This window comes from Girardinichthys multiradiatus, chromosome 13 (genome assembly GCF_021462225.1).
Source record: "Girardinichthys multiradiatus isolate DD_20200921_A chromosome 13, DD_fGirMul_XY1, whole genome shotgun sequence".
NCBI lineage: Eukaryota > Metazoa > Chordata > Actinopteri > Cyprinodontiformes > Goodeidae > Girardinichthys > Girardinichthys multiradiatus.
Window position 1 is genome coordinate 41,771,235 of NC_061806.1, and position 15,857 is coordinate 41,787,091.

General features: G+C 42.5%; 1 protein-coding gene across 3 annotated transcripts in view; it reads right to left on the reverse strand.

The window, feature by feature from the left end:
- The window catches only part of sfpq (splicing factor proline/glutamine-rich), a 29,853-nt gene extending 16,200 nt beyond the window's left edge, over positions 1-13,653 (reverse strand). For 2 of the 3 annotated variants that reach the window (XM_047383327.1, XM_047383326.1), the window contains exons 1-9: positions 12,684-13,653; positions 10,368-10,556; positions 9,969-10,270; positions 9,785-9,880; positions 9,388-9,584; positions 9,216-9,300; positions 8,805-8,916; positions 8,671-8,719; positions 6,258-6,364 (exon numbers count right to left, since the gene is read on the reverse strand). In XM_047383327.1, the coding sequence (XP_047239283.1) occupies positions 6,258-6,364; positions 8,671-8,719; positions 8,805-8,916; positions 9,216-9,300; positions 9,388-9,584; positions 9,785-9,880; positions 9,969-10,270; positions 10,368-10,556; positions 12,684-13,526 (1,980 nt within the window). In that variant the 5' untranslated portion in view covers positions 13,527-13,653. Of the gene's footprint in view, positions 1-949; positions 1,430-6,257; positions 6,365-8,670; positions 8,720-8,804; positions 8,917-9,215; positions 9,301-9,387; positions 9,585-9,784; positions 9,881-9,968; positions 10,271-10,367; positions 10,557-12,683 lie in introns of those variants that run through there. The other variant, XM_047383325.1, reaches the window with a different exon arrangement.
- Positions 13,654-15,857: the final 2,204 nt, after the last annotated feature.

Here is a 15,857-nt window from a genome sequence, read left to right on the forward strand (position 1 = left end):
ATAAAACTGATTCTCAGCATGTCAGTTGTTGAGATGTTTGTTGGAATCCAGAAGATAAACACAGAACCTAGATTCAACCCCACATGGATGGTTATTTATTTCTCTGCGTCAAAGACATAGGAGGCAGACTGAGGGCGGAAAGCGCTATAGTCAGTTGGGGGTTTAGCATGCATTTAACGGGTCGTGCCGATGTACGACCAGATGTTTCCGAAGCGTTTGAACAGCACAGAAATAACTGTTAGTGGACCGCTGTCCAGACGCAGCTGGTGGACATTATTTGCTTTGCTGTGGATTAGATTTAAAGTGCTGAAACAAAGTCGCATCCCATTTTTACAGTTCCAGGATGTTAGGAACTAAACACTTCCTCCTAACAATAATAATACACCCCCAACGTGTTGGGAATAGTAAGCAGATGGTGAAAACACTGCTGTAGTCATGTGGAAAAGGTCGCAAAAAAAGGTCGCAAGAACATTAGAGTCATCAGGCTCTGCCAGCCAACACTGATGCACTGAATATGAAGCATTTACCGCCTGGAGGAGATTACGTTAGAGTCAAGCTATTATCAAATCACACGCTTACTGGCAGCTGGGAATAAGCTAGCTTGAAAGTGGGTAAACGAGTTCAATCAAGTGATCTGCTGTTCACCAATAAGCTCATTTCCCCTCATCAAAAGAACAGGTAATGAGACCAAGTAGACGGTGTAACTGACAAACCGCACAAAGAGTACATACTGAACTGCATGTATATGTGGTCATCAGCCCTGTGCAGTTTTACCTACTACCTAGAAAATGTAAAGCTATTCGATTTGTTGTACAAACCCATTAAGCTCTCACTGGCCCAACGAGATCAGTTCACTTACAGAATTTCATTTGTGCCATAACCTGGCTGTAGGAATATGGTGGAACCATGAAATCATAGTTCAAGTTTAGGAATAAATGTTAAAGGTTTGTCCTGATGGAACCAGTTTGTCTTTATTATAATCACGTTTCAACTCCAAATAGTATGGCACAAACACAGCCATGGGAGGTTCAGAAAGGTTACAGTTATCACTTCACGACAGAGAATAACACATCCAGAAATGAAAAGGATACATGGTCTGAAACAACTGGATCACACCAGGGTGACCTCTTCCTACGCTAATGACAATACAAAGTAAAAAAAAAAAAAAAAGGAAAGTATTGACTTAATCATAAAACTAATGACTTAAATGGCTAAAAGGATGCAACAGTTTAAACTTAATTACAATAACTGTGACTCAACATGTTGGTCTTGGAGTATATATACAAACGGTGCTACTAGAATCGACAAAAAGCAGGATTTAAAAACGGGGTTTCTTAAGGGGGCCATCAAACTCTTCACGGACGCGGCCATACCCTGAGGTACCCGCTCCGATTCCTCTAGCACCACCCTGGGCAAAGCGCTCATTGCGCTGTTGTGTGTGAATTCGCAGGGAGCACAGGGAGATGAGGAATAAGGTAAGGGATGGAGTCAGTGCAAAAGCGGCACACAGTTCATGTCCATGTGGAGACGTGTAAAATTGAGTGGAATACAGGTGGTTTTGTATATTGTGTGAAGGTTTATGAAACAATCAGCAGGAGACACATCCGAAGAAAGCGTTCGTTCCAATAGAAGGTCCACAGGTGCCACAGGTTACATACAGAGAAGGAAGAGAGGGTAATGTTTTCATTAGTCTGTGCTTTTCTGTTATCTTCTGTTCTCCAGTGCATGCTAACATATATCACAGCTCCATATTCAGCGGCTGCTAATCATTCATATCGCAACACTGTTTCTATAGATGCCACTGAATAATTACTCACCACCATGTTGGAGGACAAATAAATTAGCTTCAATTCTCTTAAATCGCACAGAGATAGAAGAAACTTAGCATCAAAAGCAGGTTCTAGAAAAAAAACATGTTGATTTTTTAACCAAAAGGAAACTTTGTACGCTGACTGCCAGGTTGTGGTTTGATCCCACGTTTTAAAAGTCAGCTTTGTGAAAATAAGACTTATCTACATCAGCAGGAAGACATTTAGCTTTTGTTACGTTTGAGATCATAATCTTGTATAAAAACACAATAAGAACAAGGATTAAAACCACAACACATGAGCAGCGGTGTAACGGTACACAGAAATACCTCAAGCCTCGGTTTTAAAGTTTGTGTTCTTGGTACTACAGAAAATGAATAAATGTAGGACTTCTTTTAGTCAGCAGTACACAAATAATTAGTGGTTATATGTTCTAGGACCTGCTAGCAGTACAGAACCGAGCATTTAAATAATTGCCGTTTTTCAATCGAACTGTAACAACAGAGATGAAGAACACATGTAACATGTAATATACATGTAATATACATGAACATCTCTGTAAATTAGAAGTGTTTTAATGAGGCTCAGATTAAAAGTACCCTTAGAAAATAAACCTAGCCGGTATTAAAAGTTTTCATTAAGCCCTCATTTCGGTTTTAACATTTGTTTTATTGGCCTGATATTCTACTCTAGTAAGAAATTAAAAGTGTTTTATTCAGCTGCAAGAGGAAAATCATCAATTAAATGAAACTAAGGCCTGCAAACAGTCTGGATAATTCATTAAAATAATGTGTTTCTCTTAGTAAACTGAAAAACTAAAATAAAAGAAATAATTCACTGAGATGCAATGATTAGACAATCCAGGGTAGGAGTTGTACTGAATGCAGCATAAAAGTGTCTGCTGCCGTTTCTCATTTTCAGCTGCATGGATGCTGCAGGTAGCCTGACTTAGCCAGGACAGCCGATTTTTCTCTAACACCGGTGATGTTAAAATTCAGCTTTATTTTGTCTCAGGTGAGTAATAAAGTTTAGTGTAGCGTGAGCTACTTAGCTCAGTCGCTGCTGACATAAGGCTTTGGTTCAGTGCAGCTCTCCATCTCCATCATTCCCCAGTTTTCTTTTTTTAAAGTTGCGTGGCTAACCACAGCGCTGCACCGCTGGTTTTGCTAGCTTGCTTTATTTTTAGGTTTAATACAACATTGTATTTGTTCTGTACACGTGTGCTGAACCGAAAGGGCCGTACTGAAAGTCAGCACGTACAAGAACCCAGAGCCACTAGATGTTTCCAGTGAATCTGACTTCCAACAGCTAAATAGATGAGAACATGAGTCTTTTAAAGCATACAACCAACTCACTTTGGTTGGCTAAGAGGTGCATCAGTGGTATAGTCTTAAAAATATTGTCGATGTTACAAACAATCTCACTTCTTATAACAAATTGCCAGTTTAAAGTTTCCTGGCGCCAGACCAACAGCCCCACTTTAGTAACGTTGCACTGTGGGGCTACTGGGTGTCCTCCAACATGGCAGACAGGAAGTTTACTGATGTCAAAAGATAAAGATCAAACCTTCATGAGGTTGCACAGAAATATTATATGAATGAATATATAGAATAATACATTGCTATAAATCTTAGTCTCATTCAGCAAGATTTTATAATTCCTCGCTGTTTGAAACTATAAATCAAGAGCTTGGGCAAGATTTTTAAATTCTGGTGAGTTGTTGGACAATTGTTGCATAGAAATCAGGTCAGAAAATTAATCATCTCTCCTTTGCAAAAAATACAACAATAATAGAAGTGAAAACGTTTCTATACTACATACGTTAAAGGCTAACTTGGACTCTGAGAACCAGAACCAAACAACAACAGTGTCAGAACAAGAAAACCACTGATTTGGTTTACAATAAGACATTAAAATAACGCTTTGAGTTAACAATAAATAAATACTTTACCATTCCATCAGAAATATCACCAGATCTTTAAATGATCCAAAACTATTGATTTACCAAACTCAATTCATTTTTATAGTGAATTTAAGATAAGGAATTAATCTGATTTTCAGGAATATTTACTTTGGGTGAACCAACAACAGCGATATTAAATAAAAGCCACTGATATCAAGTGATCATTGAATCCTAAGGTATCTGATGGTCATAACCAGTAATATCACCATGAACTAGGACGGACCCAACCAGGTCCATCACTTTAAAAACAAAAAGAGTCTTTACTACTAAGAGGTACCAGCCCTAAACGCTTGGAAATTCATTTAGTCTGATTATATCTACAGCAGCTTAACAGAACCAAGATGAGTTCAACTAGAACCCAAAGTATTTTTGTAAACTGATGTAAAATTAACAGGCACTGAAGCAGCGCATCCCCAACTTACCTCAATGTACAAAAACAGAACATTAACTCAGTCGACAGTTTTACATTAATCCTTCGTAAACATAACGGAACCCAATGGCGATCCAACATTGAGACCAAACACAGTTCTGCTAATGTATGACAGCAACAGACAGCAAAAACTCAGAATGTCCCGATCTGATCCCAAGTATCGGATCAAGACATGTTTAAATGATCAGTATCAGAATGAGTGAACTCTGTCGCCTAGCAACTGTGACAGCGTGAAGCACAGAGCTGTGAAGCCGTAAAAAGGGGCCCCGAGATTTTCCTGCGTTGTTTTTCCTTGATTAATCCATGAGGATTAAACAGTTGCTCTCACAATCTGGATTGGTTTGAAATGTTCTTGTTTTATTATCCTTTCATGGTTATTCTCACTCAGCCATTTAAAAAACATAACACTAAATAAAATACATTGATCACAAACAGCATGTTTAAGTTATTATATTAGTAAAACTGATAACATTAACCTTCTGAGTAAAGCATTAACGGCTAGAGTTCATCTGATTGAGTCACAACTGCCGCTGTCTTTGGCCATCGCCACTTCAACCTGCAATGAATCATGGGATAGGGCGGGCCATCCTTTAAGTCTGGGGAACAGAAGGGCATATTTGTCGGCCACATTTGGAGGAGCCTTTAATTTGAACAGCTCTCGTTGCCTTGCTGAGACGTCAGGCTACAAATGCGGCCTTGGAAGGATGCAGTTCCTGAATTCAGACACACCTAATGAGTCTGGCTCATCGTATTTTATCCTTTAACCTGACGTTAATAGTAAAAACAAAAAAAACACTATTTGCTGTTTTAGCTAACTGTCATGTGACCTGCACATTGTTTAAATAAGGCCATAAAATGTTTCCTCATGAGGCAAAGTAGTCAGATGAAACATGCTAGTGTTAGGCTAGCAATTCAGCAAACTGCTCTGCATGACAACAGCGTTACCAGAAGCAACACCTGAGTTTATTAAAGACTAGCTGAATGTGTCGAGTCAGATGGACCTTTATAAACAAAAAGCTTTGAACATTTCAACCGTTGCTTTTGACATTATAGAAGATGACTTTAACACTGTGTCGCTGCCACTGTAAACAAGTAAGACCGCAGTACCCAGAATGCCAGCATGGGGTGCTGACGTAGTTTCTGATTAGGACTCTACATATGGGACATCGGTCTTGATCGGGACATCCCGACTGAAATCAGAAGCTTTAGATATGGTCACCTTGGAGCAAACTCAATAGCTGTTCAGCTGTCAACTATCAGACAAAAACAAAACTGTTCTGTCAAAGATCCTCGACTCAGTCCAGCACACACCTACAACACCTTCAGCACAAATGGTCACCATTGTCGCCTGGTCCCATTGATCAAGTAGATTAGGTTTATATACCATCATCCTGCACTAAAAGCATCCTAAATTTTCTGTTACAAAAAAAGCATAACTAGAAAGTGAAGGTAGTGGGAGCAGACAAAGTACAGCCCTACTATAAGTCTGCTCAAACTACAGAGGTAGTGAAGTAGATTCCACACATCCACCCAAAAATACAAGTTCCCATCTATGTGGTACATGAAGGTTGTTACAAACAAATGATGCATTAAAATGAAAATGTGAAAGCGGAGCACTGCTGACGGTTATAGAAAATAAATGCCTATAAATGATTTTCTGCTGTCCTCAAAGCAAAGTGCCTGTCACGCTCACAAGAGACAGGGCTTGCAAAGATCCTCTACAACACAGATGATGTATTAGGAGTGAGCAGAGAGAATACTGGACAGATTTTTCTGATGATTTAGTGCAGGATGAAGGTTTTGTAGCTAGGCATGATTAATCCAAGGTTACTCAGGGGACATAGCTCGCCATGGAGAGAAAGGTCATAAAGCAGCATGTCCCAACTATTCATCAACCACAAAGCCTTCAAAAGAGAGTAAACTAGTGGGGTTCTACCCTCACAGGCCCAGCTGGCCTCCATATCTACAATCACCAACAGCTATTTAAAACCAAAAGAAGAAAAAATATAAATAGCCAAATGTAAACTACTGACATTCCCAAAGTGGGATACATTACCATTTCACCGCCCATCAGGCCTCCTGGTGATGATCCCAATCCAGACTGACTCTCAAAGCCAAGTCCACTCATTGAGAAGTTCTGGCTGGACCCACTGAAGGACATCTCTAATGAAGAAAAAATAAAGAGTTAGCAGACTCGCAGGTAAGGAAACAGCAACACGACAATTCAGACATTTCTCAGCGTCTTTGTTTCTCCACTTTCATTTTCCATCCTCTAATTTTCAAGGGGCGTGGCCAAGTGTGGGGATGACAGAGGGGGTTTAAGCGTGGTGTGGTCAGGAGAAAGAGGGAAAGTGACACCTAGCTTAATTCAACAAATTGAAACATGGAGATTGAGTAGAACCATGGATGGATCCTTTTAGGGGGAGGTTTTTTCAAACCCCTCTTCATTGGCCCAGCGGGCCTAAGCATCAGTTGGAGCCGGTGACTCTGCGATGCTTGGAGCCGGCGTTGCCGGGGCAATGGAGGACAGAATGGGCCCAGTTTCCGAGTCATGTCATCTTAGCAGCATCATTGCTAACATTGGCTAATGTTAAAAGCAAAAAAAAAAAAAAAAAAAAAAATCACCAAGTCTACATTTGTTAACCCCTCCTTGAACCGCCACCTTAACGTGGTGGAGGGGTCTGAGTGCTCAAATGATCCTAGAGGCTATGTTGTCTGGGGCCTAAATGCCCCTGGTAGGGTCTCCCATGGCAAACAGGCTCTAGATGATGGGTCAGACAAAGAGTGGTTCAAGAATCCCTCATGAAGAGCAAAATATCGAGGCACGTGTCATCAGGCCTGGAGCCAGGCCTGGGATCGGGACTTCGTTGGAGAGCGCCTGGTGGCCGGGTTGCTCCTCGCGGGACCCGGCCGGGCCAAGACCGAACGAGAGACGCGAGGCCATCCCCCAGTGGGCCCACCCCCTGCAGGGGGAACCATGAGGGACCGGTGCAAAGAGGATTGGGTGGCGGACGAAGGTGGAGACCTCAGCGGCCCGATCCCCGGATGCTTAGGCTGGCTCTAGGGACGTGGAATGTCACCTCGCTGGGAGGGAAGGAGCCTGAGCTTGTGCAGGAGGTCGAGAGATATCGACTAAAAATAGTCGGGCCCACCTTCATGCACAGCGTGGGCTCTGGAACCCATCTCCTTGAGAGGGGTTGGACTCTCTTCTACTCTGGAGCGGCCCACGGGGAGAGGCGGCGGGCTGGTGTGGGTTTGCTTGTTGCCCCCCAGCTCAGCCGTCTCGTGTTGGGGTTTACCCCAGTGGATGAGACATGTTCCCAGTGCATGTTGGACTCCGGCAGGGCTGCCCTTTGTCACCGGTCCTGTTCATAACTTTTATGGTCAGGATTTCTAGACGCAGCCAAGGGCCGGAGGGGGTCTGGTTTGGGGACCAGTGGATTTCGTCTCTTCTTTTTGCAGATGACCTGGTCCTGCTGGCCCCCTCTAGCCAAGACCTACAGCATGCGCTGTGGCGGTTCGCAGCAGAGTGTGAAGCGGCTGGGATGAGGATCAGCTCCTCCAAGTCCGAGGCCATGGTTCTTGACCGGAAAAGGGTGGCTGGTCCTCTTCAGGTTGGAGGGGAGTTCCTGCCTCAAGTGGAGGAGTTTAAGTATCTCGGGGTCTTGTTCAGGAGTGAGGGAAGAATGGAGCGGGAGATCGACAGACGGATCGGTGCGGCTGCCACGGTAATGGGGGCGCTGTGCCGGTCCGTTGTGGTAAAGAGAGAGCTGAGCCGAAAAGCAAAGCTCTCGATTTACCGGTCGGCCTACGTTCCTACCCTCACCTATGGCCATGAACTTTGGGTCATGACCGAAAGAACGAGATCCTGGATACAAGCGGCTGAAATGAGCTTCCTCCGTAGGGTGGCCGGGCACTCCCTTAGAGATAGGGTGAGGAGCTCGGAGTAGAGCCGCTGCTCCTCCACATCGAGAGGAGCCAGTTGAGGTGGCTCGGGCATCTATACCGGATGCCTCCTGGACGCCTTCCTCGGGAGTCTCTCAGCTGGCCTGGGAACGCCTTGGGCTCCCCCTGGAGGAGCTGGAGGAGGTGTGTGGAGAGAGGGACGTCTGGGCGTCTCTGCTGAGTCTGCTGCCCCCGCGACCCGGATAAGCGGAAGACGACGAGTACGAGTACATTTGTTGATTATCTTATCTCCAGTAAAGCAACTGATTGAATGTATTTAGCATAAAACGCTACGATTATTGCTTGCAGTTCCACCTCCTGACTCGCTACGGGGACGCGTGTCTGAGTGAGGTTTTTTTTACCCAAACGCGGGGCTGTGAGACACGTACCACGCCGCACCGGTTGGACCAATAGGGACATTCACCTGCAGTAGCCACCGTTCAACCCAAAGAGTGCAGCAATGAGCGTTTTAGGACAAATATTGTTGAATTAAACAAGTTTAAACCAATCGTAACAAAACTTACCCCCTATGCCCATAGAGCCACTGGTGTGCATTCTTATGTCAATGTCTCTCTGTGAAACCGAAAGGCAGTGATTAGATAGGCTCAAAAAATAAGGACTAAATCGTGTTTTCAGCCCATTTTAAAATTGCTCTTACGTCCATGAAATTTCCCATTCTGTAGTTTTCTTCACGCTGACGGCGCATCTGTTCCTCCATTTCCCTCTTTCGAAGCATCTCTTCTTCCCGTCTGCGTCGTTCTTCTTCCTGTCTGTTTTTTAAAGAACAATAAACTATGTCATCATGAATTCTCCAGATTTGTTGAGCAAACTTAGAGACATGATTATTTTAGGTGCAACATTAACACTCAGGGTCTGCACAGAATAATGCCTGGAATGAGAGATGCCTTATGGTATTTTTTCTGGAAAGTACATAAGGGCAGGTTGAGGGAGCAAGTCACATCATGCAGAGAAATGATGTGCCAAACTTTAAGCTGCATGGTTACCTGTGTCAACAGTCATGTACAAATTTGACCTAAAGAATGAAAAGACATTGATAATTCCTATATACCTGAGCTGCATTTCCTTTCTCTTTTGCATTTCTTGGTTGTGCAGTTCCTCCATGCGCCTTAGCTCTTCCTGCCGCCTCAGAAGTTCTGCAAGAAAACATTATGATTACTTTGAAGATGTATTGTAAGAGTAGCGTTTAGCTTTAAAATGCCTGCAGTAGCACTAGGACTCACCCTGACGTAGCATATTGGCCTGATGCTCATGATAAGCATCTTCCATCTCACTCTCCAGTTTTTCGCGGGCCTCGCGCATGTTCTTCTCCACCTGCTCCCTCTGCTGCTTCTCCATTTCATCCATAGACTTCCAACGTTTTGAATACTCAAACTCAAAGGAGCCAGGGCGAGCAAAACGGGGAGGCTGCTCGCGCGCACTGTAGTACACCCAAAAAGGATAACAGATGCATTACACATGATTAAACTATTCTGAAACATGGAACCCATTGTGTAGAACATGACTACACTAACAACTGAACCACATTGTTCAGAAAACTCACAAAAACACCAGATTTTCTTAAAATAAATGTCAACCAGCCACCTTTTACATTTAAAAAGACAAAAGGATACCACTTACGCTTGAAATTTTGGGTTCTTCTGAGCAAATTTCTCTGGAAGACCATCATCACAATCAAACTGCTCCAGAGGCTCAACAACTACAGGACGGGGTGACCTGGAAACGGATGAATAGGAGAATAAAAAAATCCGTGAAATCTTTGCCATGTTCTAACTTTGCATGTATAACGATAAAACAAGCTTACGAGGTAAGAAGGAAAACACCCTCGTTGCACCGGTCCAGAGCCTTTTTGGCAGCTGCCCTGGAAGCGAACTCGACAATCCCGCGCCCTGCAGACCGACCGCGGTCATCAACAACGACAACGGCCCTCTCGACCATGCCAAACTGCGAGAACGCTTCATCCAGGAGCTCGTTGGAAACATACGGTGACAGATTCTTCACAGACAGGGCTGCAGAGTGTGTAGCAAATCGAACACGCAGTGGTCTGCCTTTCATTGGATGGTCATCCATCTCAGCCTTAGCTATTTCTGCAAGTGCCCTGGACTCCTAGAAGACACCAAACAGAAGACAGATGCTAGTGAGAGGCTTGCCCCATGCTTACCAGACAGCTGCTGCAGAACTATTAATCTGTGTCACTTCTTACCAGTCGGATAAATCCAAAGCCTTTTGCTTTGTTGATGAAGACTTCAGAAGGTTCTCCGTACTTAGCAAAGAGCTTCCTGAAATCCTCCTCTGTGATGTCATTTGGCAGGTTACCAACAAACAAACGGCATCTCTGTGTGTATGACTTTTCTCCGGGCTTCAACAACATGGACAAGGCCGCTTTGAATGTCTGTCAACGTTAAACAGACACATGGCTTAACATGGACACTGGAATTTTATCAACCAATATCAATGGTTCCCCTGTTGTTATATAGGAGGGTGCCTTGCCCCTTCAATGACCCCCCCCCCCAGTTAATAAGCTATGTTGTGTTTTCTAAATAACAGATCACAACAGAAGTCATTCAAGGCAACCTTTCCTATATGAAACATATATAAACACTCTCCTCTTATGAAACAAACTAAATGATTTTACAAAACTATCATTCCTGCCTCTGTGCTGTCCTCTCAATCAAATAGTAAAGTATTTCCAAACATCTGACAGGTAGCAATGACAGAGGGATGGAGAGAAACATTGGTAAAGATATACAAACACAGCCACACATTTCGTAGATAAGTTTAACAAGATATAGGGCTTGGGGATGGACGTCCCGCCGCATTGCACGCTGGGATTGTCACAACCATTTTTTGGGTGGCAACACCAGCGTCGCTAATAGAAACTACCTTTAACAACAATTGATTGTGAGCAGAGCAAATCATGGATCTGGTACCGCAACAAATGAAACGGCGTTTTGAGACAACGATGCCTTGAAAAAATACAGTCAGTTAATCTGTGTCATTCAGATCACGCCTGTTAACGGATTAAGGTAATCCGTTTGGTTACCTTGTGTGTGGAGTGAGCGTCTACACAGACACGAACAAGTGTGAAATTACAAGTCCTTGGAAGCTCATCTGCTGTTCACAACCGTTTTACATGATATAACAGAGGCACATTTTTAATCGGTCCTCTTTATGCTTCTTTGAACCCGTTTACCTCAGACCACCGGTGCTTTGCACAGCAAATATTGATTTTAATGTTTGATCGTTTTTATGGAAGTTTTACTTTTGACGTTACAGTGGCACATTTACAATCATTTTGCTCTGTGGTGCTGCAGATGCTACATTACACCTGTGGCCTTTAGTTGTGCTTACATTTTATTGCAATGACACATTTTTGACCCGTTTACCTCAGACCCCCTGTGCTTTGCACGGCTGTGTTTTTAATGACTGATATTTTTTATGGAAGTTGTTTTGTTTTATTGTGTTCAAACTTTATTGCTGCAACATTGCTTTGTACCCGTTTAACAAAGACCTCGAGTGTTTTCCGCATCAAGTTGTGCTACCATTTTCTATCTGCGACTTTTTGGTTTAATAAAGATGCAAAATAATCTTTAAGTTCTTCATCATTTATTAATGTAAGGCAACCATGGTACACTGCTTTCTGCATAGCACAAGTTAGCTCTGCCACCTGCGCTCCACTGTGTTGCTTCCACGCTGGAAAACAGAATAAACCCACTTCATCTGGGATGCTATTTCCTTTCCTGACAGGAACGATTGTGGCAGCTAATGACACAACAATCCCATTTTATCGTTTTTTGATACTACTACCGTCTTAAAATCCGAAATATCACATTCCCAAGCCCTATACAGAATGAATGGCCTCAATAATTCAACTTACATTCAGCTTCTTGTGTCACTTTAGGGGCCATTTTGTCCCTCTTACCTTCCCTTCCATTTCACAAACCATTAAGCACCAGTTTGTCTGTTTAAAATGTGTTATGGAAATATGAAAATATTCATAAAAGATGGCGTAACCCCATCAAAGTTAACTTTAAATCATTTGATGTAAACCCTGTATTACACCATTATATGTATGTTGGTCCCTGTTTGGGCTAATTGAAAAAGCCTTTGCCTATTCGCTACTTCGTACTTCTGTAGTTTTTGTCATCGCTCAGCTCTTTATTTGGATGCTGATATTGTACAGTGATTATTATGAATTGTTACAGGTTAGGACTCCTGAAGATACCCGTTTGTATCGGAATAATTCGGATAGGAAACAACAAAGATCGGTACTCCCCCATCCCCCATTTTAACTCAGTTGATGGAAAAAAATATGAACCAAGCTTTTTCATTAAGCCTGCGCCTTCATTTTTGCTTTAATTAAACAGAAATAAATTCCACACAGAGTGAATCAATAACCTTGTCGCTTTTAGACAAGATGGCTGCGGGTTAACGTTAGTGAGGCTCTGCCGCCATTAGCTGCTGAACAGCGCTTTGTTAATAACACAATCCGCATAAAGTGATTCAAAAGTAAACCGACCGTTTCCTGGCTCATTCCCGGGTTCGCTGGGCCGCTTTTACTGCCATCCTCCATCGGTTCTGCCCTCTGGGCCGGCTTAGGAGCCAGGCCATGGCCCTGTGGATGGCCAGTCTTCGGGCCTTGTTGAGGACCAGACCGTTGGCCCTTCTGTTGGCCTGGTCTCGGGCCCTGTGGTGGACTGGGCTTCTGGTTCTGCTGGGGACCAGGCCTCAGGTTCTGCTGTGGACCGGGCTTCTGGTTCTGTTGGGGGTTGGGTTTCGGGCTCTGCTGTGGAATCGGCTTCGGGCTCTGTGGCGGTGCGGGTTTCTGGCCTTGCTGGGGACTCGGCCTCGGGCTTTGCTGAAGAGGCTGCTGCTTATGTTGCTGTGCGTTAGCGTTCCCTGCCGGAGACTTGATCTGCTGGTTCTGGTTGGCCTGGATATTGGGCTGAGCGGAGGATACCTCGGGTGTTTGAGGTGAGGTCTGGGTCTTCGGCTGGTCCACAGAGGGATTCGGTTTCTGCGGCGCCTGCTGGGCCGAGGGCTTCTGCTGCTCCTGCTGGGCCGAGGGCTTCTGCTGCTCCTGCTGCATCGGGCCTTTCATGGTGAGGGCCGGTCCTGGACTCGGTGGAGGAATAATCGGCGTCGACTGCTTAACTTCGGACTTCTGTGGGACATTGTTGTTTTGGGACGTGATGAAGTTGTTGCCTCCCCTCCGGTTCTGGTGGGAGTTTTGGAAAGGGTGGTTACGGTAATGCGGGTTTCCCATTAAGCTGCCACGCATTGGACCACCGGGACCTCCGCCTCGGCGTGGCTGGTAGTGATTCATCCCGAACCCACCGCGGTTATTGTTGAAACGAGACATTTATCGTTGAATAAGCTAAAGTTCTATTTTCAAAAAGTCAAAATTTACTGCGCAGTTGCTGCTTTAAAGTTCCTCAAAATGGCGACCAGCGGTCGAGCCGAAATCGGTCTTTCTTTCAGAAGAAGCGGATAGCCCCGCCTATCATCACCCAGCGCCTCTGATTGGCCCCTCGGTCTGAAGGCGGAGTTATAGATCTGGTTCAAGCAGCACAAGTTTTAAAGACTTTTGTTTTGGTTCCAATTGGATTATTTTATGTAAAAATGTGAAATGAATACATACATGAAGCTACATTTTTTTACACGCAGTGGTGCAGCTTTACGCTATAGTAATGAATCGTTATTATTCGGGATATTTTTGATGTCATGTAGAAAACAGTCTATTGTAATTCCTTTTGTGCTATTTGTTTAAATAATTAAATGATAAAAGACACGTTTTCTTGTATTTGTTCATGAATATTGTTAATAATATATATTAATAATAAAGCAAAGAGGCTTGCCTTTATAATCTTTTTTTCTACTGAAAATGTGTTATAGAGAACTAGACATGTTATTAAAAAAGATATTATTAAATTAAATGAATTATTTTTATTGTTGTATCATAATTTTTATATGGTTCACCAGTTTTTTTTTACACTGCTATAACTGACGTATTACACTATAGTTTTTGTTATCTCGGTGTACTCATTTTTATAGAAACCTATGGCAATATGCCCCAATAAACAGAGGAGTCCAAAGTGCGGACCGATCTTTGCATCCTTACTGTGATGTAAGGATGATCCAAATCTGGCCCGCCAGCACAGCTAGTTGATGCAGTTTTTATTGGGGCAAAATTACTGCAGATAAATTAAAATCTTCTTGCAATGTAAATTTTCAAGTACAACACAAAGCATTAGTCTTCTACTAACCACGCTTTTTGCATTCTCTATAAACTTCATAGTAAACATGACCACAGGTATCCAGTGGCTTTTACTCAAAAGCAGACTTCAGTGTACCAAAATCAGCTTTTAATTCATTAATTTGTTAGTCTTATGATTTTACAAAAAAATTGAGAACTTTTCTTTACTTTCCTTATTCATGTCACTGCATTGTACTTTTTTATGTTTTCTGTCATCATGTAAAGCACTTGGAATTGTCTTGTTGTTGAAATGTGATATACACATAAACTTGCCTTGCCATGTTACTTGGCTAAATGCAGCACGTGTTTTAAAAGCAAGCTCGACCCAGATCCTGTTCTTATGCTGAGAAAACACTATATTAGAAAGAAAACTGGATGCCTTTCTTTTAATAAAGCAAACATGCAAAACCCTTTGTGAGTTTTGGATCCACAATGATTTGTCATTTAGTGTTTGTGTTTATCTACTTTTCTCAGTCAGCTGTGTTTTTGTTCATCCAGGTCATTAGATTATTTCTGTTAGTGGTTACGTCTTAGATTCTTGTGTTTCATGTTTGTTTATATTTCCTACAAATCTGTTTTTCACTTGGTTTTGTTCATTAGTCCAGTTCCTCACATCACTATTTTCTTCTGCTTCATCAGTTGTAATTAGTCACATTCCCCTCAGTTCTCTGCAGCCTGGTACACACCTGTTACATGTTTCCATTGATTACCTGTCTCATACATTTTATTCTATTATTACTACTTGTTTCTGTACATCTACCTTGTTCTTTCTTTGATTGCACAGTTTTTCATAATTATCTGCCTTCTACTTGTGTGTTAGTAAGAGCTGCTGTAACAAGTTAATTTCTCCATTGTGAGATGAATAAAATCTATCATATCTTTAAAAAAAACATATGATTTTGGGGGTTTTAATAAAAACAATTTTTTTTGTGCCATGGGTGCCCTTGGCTCTATGATTTTGGCCCATCTGACACCACATATTTAGAGTATTCGTACTCTTACAGCTAATTACATAGTACTAGTCCTAGTTTTGTCAATGCTTTTTTTATTACTTCATCTGGATTAGCTTGTGTTGCATTAATTTCCCCAATGTGCATCGATTAAGATAGTTATTTCTTTCCACAGTTGAAATGTTTATCTCTCAGTATATTTTCCCATCGGCACATCTTCAGAGTTTATGATTTTCTTTGAATCCAGCTGTAGCAAGCAAAAATAACCTGAAAGATATGATTTCATATAAATTCTTGATTACCATTTGTCTTAGACCTCGAGTGTCTTTAACAGACAAAAAGGCTAAAATGCTGAAATATGCCTTGATATAATTAAAGGATATGGTCTGTTAGCCTCTAGGCAGTAAATTACAGTAATGTGTAAAAATGTAAGTACAGATAAAGCCAGATATTTACATACACTGAATAAAATCACTCATAACCATCT